At 32.4% G+C, this 11325-nt stretch overlaps 1 protein-coding gene across 1 annotated transcript; it reads left to right on the forward strand.

Moving 5' to 3' along the window:
* The first annotated feature begins 8102 nt into the window (after positions 1-8102).
* LOC109809273 (uncharacterized) lies at positions 8103-10955 on the forward strand. Its single transcript, XM_020372527.3, has one exon. The coding sequence runs from the start codon at positions 8350-8352 to the stop codon at positions 10582-10584; it is 2235 nt and encodes a 744-aa protein (XP_020228116.2). The 5' UTR covers positions 8103-8349; the 3' UTR covers positions 10585-10955.
* Positions 10956-11325: the final 370 nt, after the last annotated feature.

An 11325-nucleotide genomic window follows, 5' to 3' on the forward strand; every position in this document is an offset into this window, starting at 1 on the left:
GCTTGGCGTAAAATTGTCTTAAATATATTTACACCCTCAATTCCAATATGATGATATCACATCCTAAGGTCAATATCACTAAACACACAAATATTCATTAATTGATCCCTAAGGTCATCTATCCACATATCAACATACATGCATATCAAATCATATTAGAATACCTACTTTAAACCTTCATATATACCATCCTTAAGCATGTATGAATCAATTACCGTTTACTACGTATAGCATGTACATGAACCAATTTTTTGTCACATAACATCATACAACCTTAAACAACCTTTCAACACCTCAGAACATCATATCCAGATAAGTTTTTATCATTGCATTGCCTAATCACCCAAAAACATTAATACATCATATATCTTCCTTTAATAATTGTCAAAGAAATGGTACATAAAGAATTATGCTCATCTAAATGATCTCAACCTATCCCAAGAAAATAAGCTACAACCCTTATGAAAACATGAGATTCTAAAAAGATCATCTTCTTAGCTGAAAAAAAATAAACTTCCAAAAACCACAACGAAGATATTCAACGCTTACAACTATACCTCTGATTACCAAAGCAACTATACTGGAGTTCTAGACCTCTATTTTACCTGATTCCAATTCCACTAGAAAGATAACATCCAAGGCTACCACTTTCCTGAAGACTACAAAAATCTAATTTTGTCAATATAGCACTTGTACTGACACAACAAAACATCTCCTACACCAGACAACAATAGTGTATCAACATCTAAAGCCACAAAAAATACCTTAAAACACTTCCAAATCATTATTTAAATTTCTTCCTACAATCTTAAACCAAACAACTTACATATTTAGCACAGAGATCTTAGAAACTAAAATAAAATCCTCATACAACCTAACCCATAAAAATCAATATGTAAGCATCAAATTTAATAAATCATATAATAAGATTTAAAAGTAATAAAGGAAATATAAATTAATTCCAGTAAAGGTGGCAGTGCCTCCTAGTTAGGAATAATTTATAACTTCCAAATCAAATAACAAAGATGCACACTTTGACCTTTCCTCAAAACATTCAAAACCTCCTTGGATTCATTCGCTAAAAACTATAAACTCTACCAAACAAACACGGTAAACTCATAACTCACGGCCGATTGGATCGACCTGCTCTGATATCACTTAATGTAACGCCCGATTTATATACTAATAATTATATATTTTCTTATATAATATTCTCGCAATTATATCATTAACAATATATATATATATATATATATATATATATATTTTAATGAAGATAAAGAAAAAGAATATTTTGACATATCGTTCTAAAATAATTACAATAATTTACTATTTTACCCATTATTTATTTCTTCCACTTCTATTACAATAATTACATTGATAGTAAAAAAAAATTACAACTGAAATAATATAGTTGACACATAAAATTATAACAGATACATCAAATAGCCTCCATATTCCAATTTCTCCCAAGTAGGACAGTGGTAATAACAACTGCAAAATGATCTGAAATCCCAAGTAGATCCATCTATTTTATAATATATTTAATTTAAAGAAAACAAGAAAAAGAGAGGAGTGAGAACAATATCCAATAAATACAATAACTCAAAGGAATATACAAAATTATTTATAATCAATATTAAACATATATATATATATATAAATATATATACAGATCATATATTAGATTTTTATGATATAATAAAATTTGAATTATACTTGTAGTGACTAGTCAGGATAAATGAGAATCATCATAATATCAACCAATAAAAGGATATTTCACCTTAACCAACAATAGGATATTTCACCTTCATTTCTTACTCATTTAAATCCTCAAGGTCAAACCTCCAGCTACAAATAATCCAAACTTCATCTTCTATGGCCATAGAACAATATTTATCTTCATAAATATGTGAAGAAATAACAAGACGAGTCCAAGATATCACAACTATATCATAGTTGATTATAAATATATTTAAAATATATTTACGTAAAAAAAATATATTAAAAGTACCAATGATATAAATAAAAATGGCAATAATTATAAAATAATAAAACAATATAAAATACGAACACCTTAATAATTAATATAGACAACAATAATTATAGGTTAAGCAAATAAATGAGGTTAGGGACACCCCACTAAATAAATATACATAAAAAATAACATAAATAAATAAACATAATAATATATAAAATTTTAAAGAGATAAGGTTCTTCTCCCCCTTACCTGAATAAGCAAGAACTAAAACTTGAGCAGAACCTCCCCCTCTATATTCCCTCTTTCTTTCCCTCTCTCTCTCTCTCTCTCTCTCTCTCTAAAATTTTCACCTTCTCCCTCAGTTATAATTTTTTCTTCACCCCTTGCCTCCTATTTATAGGCATTCTAGCGTACCCGGAACGGCCTGTACTGAATTCGGAACGGCCCGTTCCGGAACCTTCAAATATAGCAAATTTTTCAACTGGAACGGCCCATTCTAAAATCGGAACGGCCCGTTTTCAAAAAGCAGAACGGCCCGTTCTAAAATTAGAACGGCCCATTCTGGGTTTCATTTATACACACATTGACCATAAGTAGAACGGCCCGTTTCCAACTTAACTTTTTAGGCATTTTTAAAATTTCGGAACGGCCTGTTTCGCTTTGGGAACGTCCCGTTCCAGGATAACCCAAATGGGCTTCTTTACTATTTTGGAATGGCCCGTTCCACTTTTGGAACGACCCGTTCTGCTATATCAAAAATAGTTTATTTGCATTGTTTGGAACGGACTGTTCCACTTTTTGGAACAACCCGTTCTGGGCCTAAAAAAACATAATTTTACAAAAAATTTCACAAATAATTTAAATTATTAAAAACCTTTACAATATTTTATAAAAACCTCTTTTAATTAACTAAAACAACTATAAGAAAATAATATTCATATATATAAAAATAAATAATAGTAAATATTGCATTAGTAAAAAATTTGGGGTGTTACAAACATCATGAACATGGGAACTCCTGACCTTAAATCACATCCAATGCTTTGAAGGCATGCTTAACTTGATGACAAGTTTTGCACTTGATAGAAGCTCAAATTTCCTAGATCTATTAGAAAATGAAAAATCCATCAACATGCAACATATCGTTCTACATCTAGGCATTAAAGACAACTCAAAGTAAAGTCAAGACAACTCAAAGTAAGGTCAAAAACAACATGCAATCATTATACTTTAAAATCACCAAATTTTACTCTTAAACAACTTTAAGATCTACAACTTCATCAATTATTATCTCATTGATTCAATAAGTATCAACTACAAATTAAGTGATTCTAGGCAACAACAATCATTATGCATCAACTATTATTCAAAATACAAAATTTTCCTTATCTCTAGTTGATCAATCGAGAAGAGGAGAAGGAGAAGAAAGGAACTCCACAAAACCTCTAACTTGATATTTTCAACTTTAAGAGCTCGAATCTCCAACTTAGTCAAACAAATCAACTATAGAAAAGGAAGAAGGGAAATATTTCAGTATAGAAAGATGGAGAAGAACACTTGAGTTCTAGAGAACTTCTTACTAGTTTCTCTTTAAAATTAATTTTCATAAAACATGAATTTATGAGATTTAAGTAAAATTCTTATATATCTTTCTTTAAACTAAACCAAATTAACATTTGACTCAACTACTACAAAAACAACTTAACTCTTTGAGCTCTAAAATAACACAAGAATATTTAATCACATATAATTAAATTAAAACACCTAAATTACACAATATTACATATAAAAAGTAATTTATAATGATGATTTTTAAAAAATATTAAAATAATTATCTTTATATTTGTATAAATATTAAAACTTGATACAATGATAGATTGTCTTCAAGAAAGAAAATATATGTCACAAAAGAAAATAAACATTTTTAAGAAAAACTAGAAAGCAAAATACAGTTGAGGACACATTATAAAATTTTCAATTCATGCACGTGTGTTGTATCATTACTGTTCTAACACGTTTTATTATCTGTCTCTTTTTAATTTTTTTTTCACAAATTATTCAATGCATCTGAACGCAAATATTTTATATCATTATACAAATATTTCTCTGACATTATATCAAATCATGTATTGCATCCGGAAATCATTCAACTTTATATATAAAAAATGAAAATCGAAACGTAAAGGTTACTCAAGTTGTACGTTCTAGTATAGTACATGCATGTTTCTCAACAAATTGCATGATTAAATTACGTTATTATTTGTCTTAAGCAAAACAGGGCACAAATAACATGTTTAGGAAATTAGATTTTCGTTCTGAAACTATGAGTAAAAATTTGTTGCTTTATACATTTCTTTTTATCATCGAAAAAAAATATAAGATAAATTAAGGTTTAACAAAAATCACACTCATAATATCAATTAAAGTAATAAATCTTAACCCAGAGAAATCTATACATATTTTAAGTGTGTGTGACAGTTTTTTCTAGTCTATATATTTTTATTTTATTTTTTATTTGTGTAATATATTTACCACTTACCATCACTTTTTTGATTTGTTTTGCGAGGATAGTGACTAAAATAACTACTATATTTGGAAGAAAAAAAACCTAAAATTAGAAAACTGAAAATAAAAATATTATCTTTTCAAAAATAAAAAATAAAAAAAAATTATTTATAAAGACTATTTGCAGAAATATAAAATATACCATTTATTGGAAAAAAAAAAACTTTTTTTTTTACGCACAACAATGATGATAAAAAACATATCAAAATAACATCATAAAAGAAATAGTAAATGATCACACAAAGTTATTTAACGTGGTTCAACTCCCTCATGCATACGTTCACAAGAATATTCATTATTTATTTCAAAATGTGTTACATATATATTGAAAATCCTCCCTGCAAGTTTTGTGGGTTAAACTTAAAAACTCATTCATCACAAATTTTATAGGTGAAACTTGGAAATCCCTTACTCACAAATTTTCTGGCGAAACTTGAAAATCATCATTTACAAGTTTTCTAGCGAAACTTGGAAACCCTCCTTCATATGACATCCTCTCCCATTTAAGGCAGTGACTCCTTCTACAGGTCAGGTAGTTCTTCTCATCTCAAGAATCTCTATTTATTGACCTTACATCACTATTTTTAAAAAAGGAAACAAATCTCTAAAATAAATACAATATATTTCAATTCTAAAAAATATCCTAAAAAAATTAATATCTTTTAAAATCTAAATAATATCTTAGAGATTTAAATTTAAAATTTAAATTGTTTTTCCAATACCATCGTTAACAAGAAGTTCATAATCTGGAAACTAGAACAAATAAGGACAAACATTACATAGACGAAAATAGATAGTCTTCACATATTAAAAAAATGTTATATTTGCATGAATTTCAATATATTTCAGCCAAACTTTTTCTGTTTTTTACTTTTGTCCAAATTATCGTTACGAGTTTCTAATAAAAATTTAAAAATCCTATAAAACTTCAATTTACATATAAAATATGTAAAAACAAGAAATATAATTGGTATATGCATGAAAAACAATAAATATACGATTAGCATGCACTTCCTCTAAAATAAATTAGTATATAAACTATTTATATATAATTTACTTTATAATTTATTTTAATTTTTAATATATTATGAATTGTTATTTTAGTGATTTTTATTGCATTTGATATTGTTCTTACCTTTAAATTTGTTAATTTAATTTTAAAAATTATATATTTTTAAATATTATAATTTATTTTGATGTACTTTTAGTATCTTTTTCTTTATTGTTTTTTTTATATATTTCAATTCATTGTTTTTCGTTCATTGCAATATAATTTATTTGTCAATATATCACAATGATTTTATCTTTAAAGACAAAAATAATGTATTAAAAATAATTTATAATGTTATGTGTGAATTGTTGTTACATAATGGAATGGAATGAATCGATAAAAACATCGGACCGAAATGGATTAAAAATATCATTCTATTATTTAAATAACGAATGGAATAAATATTTTATTTCATCATTTGGATAGAAATGGAATTATGTAAATTGTAACTTTTTAATTTCTATATTATCCTTTTTTTTTAACTTTTTTCTTTTTTTTTCATAAAAAATCAATGTCAATTAATCAAAGAACACATATTTACTATGCACATTATTCCTTTATCCTCCTTCGAATTGATTCAAAAAGCACAACATATTTTTTTTCCTTGGAGGTGGGCAAATGTAAGTGTACTCTGATAAAGAAAACAACAAGCATGCATGAATACTAGCATGTTCACTTTTTTCCTTTTTAATGCATTTTTTTACTAATTAATAAACTAACACTAAAGAAAACTAGACAAACAAAAGACAAGGAAACCAACTCAAAAATTAAAAATTAACAGCAAATTACATATAAAAATAAGATCATAGCAAGTAAAAGCTAATAAAAATTAGTAAGTCATAATGTTATGGTGAAAGTAAAGACTAAAGTAATTAATCTAGTGTCTAATCTCAAATATATTACAGTGAAATGATATTTCTTTTAAATAAGAAAAGGAGTTGTTTATGACACTTATAATATAATTAGATTAAATTAGACATTTTATAATTTAGAAAAATTAGATTCCATACCCCAAATTGGAAAGAAAGAGATTGCGATTAAACAATAAAATGAGATCCACCGATCCTTATCTTTTTTCTTTCTCTATCATCTTTAATTTTATAAGCCAAATAATAAGATATTATTATATAAGTGAATTTAATGATATAAGTTTTAAGTCTTTAATTAATAATAAATTTATTTAAATGTTAAAATTAAAAATAATCATTATTTTTAAAAAAATCAATTTAGTCTAAATTTAAGAGATAAATAACTAAAATAACTATTTTAAAAAAATAAAAGACTAAGATGAATCTAATAAATAAAATAAATAATTAAAAATATAATTTAATCTAAAAAAATATTATGAACCCAAAAATGACAACAACAAAAAAACTGTAAAGACTAATATTATGAATTAAAAAATTTCCAGAAATTGAATCCTTTGTCCTAATTGTTATAAAATAATATTAAAAAAAATCTTGATAAAAGAGGAAGATTATTGCCGTAGAATATAAAAAAAATATTTTAACAAATATTGATTGGTATCTAAAAATACTATTTCAGAAATTAAAGTAAAACTTTTATTTAAATATTATATCGTTGATACATTTTTAATGTACTTTAAACGTGACTTTCATCCAAAAAAATAATTTATTGGTTTTTATTTTTATTTTAAGACATTCATTTAGATAACCATGGTATAGTATCTAACTTTTATCTTAGGACATTAATTAAAGAGACATAATATTTTTATTATTTATTGAAATTGAAAAATAACATATTATAAAAAGAAATTTAAAATAAAACAAATTTACTAAATTATGAATAAAGAAAATGAAAGGTTTAGTATTGATAAAGAAATTCATAATAATAAAAAAACGAACAATAATTTTAATAAAAATCTTTTACATTTAATTTTTGACGCCCGTCAAAGCCAAAGCATCAAGTAACTAATCCTGGCCAGGCCGCAATACAAAAGTGATTAAAATTTAAGGCTATGATATATACACTTTTTTTTTTAATAAGTATATCTCCTTTTTTTAAAAAAATTATAAAATATTGTAGAACTTTTTTTTTTAATTTTTTTAATTTTACACTTCGAACATTTAATTTACTATTTTTTTTTCTTATATATTTTTTTTTCTCATTCAATTTTTACACATTACCAAAAATCTAAAATAGGTAGAATGAAAAAAAAATAAATAAAAAAACATGTAAAAATTGAAGAAAAAAAAGTGTAAAAACAAGATAGAGGGGATAATTTTAGGGCGAAAAACAGTAGGGAAAAAGAAAGTATAGAAAGAAAGCGAGAAGGACAAAGGAAGACCCACACGAAGACCCGAAATACAAAAGAGAAAAATAAAAAAAGAAAAAGCGAAAACGTGGAAAGAAAAGTGGTGAGCGGCGCGTGTAGGTCAGCTGCCAATCATGATCTGGGGGTGGGTGGGACGCGCGTAAAGAGGGGCGTGAAAAAGCGTCTTCCTTTTTAGTGTCATTCATCTGAGAGAGTGGAGTAGCCGTACGTGTATCTGCTCCACTCTCATTCGCTTTGCTATTTCGGTCTCACTCACACCCTCTTTTCCTTATAATTATAACCCACCCCCCACGCCACCGGATCGCATGGAACCTCGCCGGAAACTCAAATTCCGGCCACCCACCGGCTAAATGCCCCCTCCCGAAGGACACGATGACACCAAACACGTCAACGTCAACGTCAACGTGATCACCCCATTGTTCCGCATCAAGCATCACGTTTTCCGTTACACTCCGAATGGCGGCGGCGACGAACGCCGGCGCGTTGGTGGAGTCACCCTCGGGCGAGGAGGCGACGGCGAAGACGGCGCAGAAGCGGTACGAAGGCCTCCTAATGGTTCGAAACAAAGCGATAAAGGGAAAAGGCGCATGGTACTGGACGCACCTGGAACCCTTGCTCGTCCACAACAACGAAACGGGACTCCCGAAAGCGGTTAAACTCCGTTGCTCCCTATGCGACGCCGTTTTCTCGGCCTCGAACCCCTCCCGCACGGCCTCCGAGCACCTGAAGCGTGGCACGTGCCCCAATTTCAACTCCTCAGCCGCCATACCAATTTCCTCTGTCTTCCCCGCCAGCGTGGTGCCTCCTTCTCCTTTTCTGGTTCAGCACAACCACCGCAAGAGAACCACCACTTCCCCTTCCGGTTCGGGTTCCGGTTCGGCCTACCCCGTTCCCAGCCGCTTCGGCTCCCAGCAACCGCATTTGATGCTCTCCGGTGGTAAGGAGGATTTGGGCGCGCTGGCCATGTTGGAGGACAGTGTGAAGAAGTTGAAAAGCCCCAAAACTTCTCCTGGGCCTGCTCTGAGCAAGGCCCAAATCGACAGCGCTTTTGAGTTTCTGGGCGATTGGGTTTACGAGTCCTGCGCCTCCGTTTCCTTCACCAGCTTGGAGCACCCCAAGTTCCGCGCTTTTCTGGCCCAGGTTGGTTTGCCGGCTGTTCTCCCCCGCGAGTTCACCGGAGCCAGGCTGGACGCGAAGTTCGAGGAGGCCAAGGTTGAGTCGGAGGCTCGGATAAGGGATGCCATGTTCTTTCAGATTGCCACGGATGGGTGGAAGTGGAATGGGAATGGGAATGGGGAGAGTTATAATTATAACCAAGGGTTGGTGAATTTGAGCGTGAATCTTCCGAATGGGACCAGTTTGTACAGAAGGGCGTTGTTTGTTACTGCTTCTGCTCCTTCCAACTATGCGGAGGAGGTTTTGTGGGAGACAATCACTGGCATTTGTGGGAATCTGGTGCAGCAGTGTGTAGGGATAGTTGCGGACAGGTTCAAGGCCAAGGCCTTGAGGAACCTCGAGAATCAGAATCATTGGATGGTTAACCTCACTTGTCAGTATCAGGGCTTCAACAGTTTGATCAAGGACTTGGCCAAGGACCTTCCCTTGTTCACCACTGTCGCTAACAACTGTCTCAAGCTTGCTAATTTTGTCAATTACAGGTCTCAGGTCAGGAACTCCTTCCACAAGTACCAGCTGCAGGAGTACGGCCACACCTGGCTCCTCCGCCTCCCGCCCCCCCACCGCTTCGAATTCGTCTCCGTCTTTGCCATGATGGAGGACACCCTCAGCTCCGTTCGCGCCCTGCAGCTGGTGCTGCTGGATGAGGGATTCAAGATGGTCGCCATTGAGGACCAGGGTGCAAGGGAAATTGGGGACATGATTAGAGATGTTGGGTTCTGGAATGAGCTGGAGGCTGTTCATGGTTTGCTTAAATTGGTCAAGGACATGGCTCAGGAGATTGAGGCTGAGAGGCCTCTGGTTGGGCAATGCCTTCCCCTTTGGGATGAGTTGAGGACCAAAGTCAAGGATTGGTGCTCCAAGTTCCACATTGCAGAAGGGTTGGTGGAGAAGCTTGTTGAGAGGAGGTTCAAGAAGAATTACCACCCTGCTTGGGCTGCTGCTTACATTCTTGACCCTCTTTACTTAGTGAGGGACACTAGTGGGAAGTACCTTCCGCCGTTTAAGTACTTGACTCCCGAGCAGGAGAAGGATGTGGACCGTCTCATAACCAGGCTTGTTGCGAGAGATGAAGCTCATATTGCTCTCATGGAGCTCATGAAGTGGAGGACGGAAGGGCTTGACCCGGTTTATGCTCAAGCTGTTCAGATAAAGGAGAGGGATCCTGTCACTGGGAAGATGAGGATTGTGAATCCACAGAGTAGTAGGCTTGTGTGGGAAACTTATTTGACTGAATTCAAGTCCTTGGGGAAAGTTGCAGTGAGGCTCATTTTCCTTCATGCAACCTCGTGTGGCTTCAAGTGCAATTGGTCTTTGTGGAGATGGGTTTGTGCTCATGGCCACTCCAGGACTGCACTCAACAAGGTGCAGAAGTTGATATTCATTGCAGCTCATTCCAAACTTGAGAGAAGGGATTTTTCCAACGATCAAGATAAGGATGCAGAGCTGTTTTCCTTGGCAAATGGTGAGGATGATGTGTTGAACGAGGTCCTTGTTGATACATCCTCGGTGTAACATTTTTTTCTTCTTTCTTTTTGGGTTAATTAATCAGCTAGGAATTTTAATTTTTTAGGATTTATTGAATTCTTTCCGCTACCCTTTTCTTTTTCTTCTTCTCTTTTTTTTTTTTTTTTTAATGTCTTCTTCCATCTTTCTCTTTTATCCCTTCGCATTTTGAACACTCACTGCAAGGACTTTGAGCGACTCTCCATCTTTTACCCTGGCATGATCGTCAAGTTGTTAAATATGGGAAAGCGGGAAAAGTTGTAACGCCAGAGACCGATTACAGAACCGGAAGGATGTTGTAGAAATTTTATTCCTCTTGTAGTTTGAGATAAATAATATTTGTAAAGGGGAAGTTTTTATCGATTCTCCTTTGATTTTAAGACCGTTTCCCCACTCAAACTTTCTCACCATATTTGTAAATTCAGAAGCAAGCATGCATGCATTTTCGAGGGGACTTCATTGTCAAAACAATGTTCTTCTGTTTTGCATCTTTCGCTAAAAGCTGCGATCGATGCCTATGAATGCATATTTAGTTTTAGTTTGTGTAGCCTCTGGCATTAGAAATTGTCTTAATGCGATGTGATTTATTTATCTCTCAATCTTGTGTTTATATAAGAATCTTCAAAGGTGTCCTTTGCATTTGTAAAATCTGGAAAGGTGCTTCGCTTTCAATCACTCCTAGATTGGAGTCTGTCCATTCCAAAGGCAATCAGCTTTCTGTCCCTAAGTCAAAGTTGAGAATGAATCATC

This window comes from Cajanus cajan, chromosome 5 (genome assembly GCF_000230855.2).
Source record: "Cajanus cajan strain Asha chromosome 5, NIPB_CcT2T_4, whole genome shotgun sequence".
In the NCBI taxonomy this organism is placed as follows: domain Eukaryota; kingdom Viridiplantae; phylum Streptophyta; class Magnoliopsida; order Fabales; family Fabaceae; genus Cajanus; species Cajanus cajan.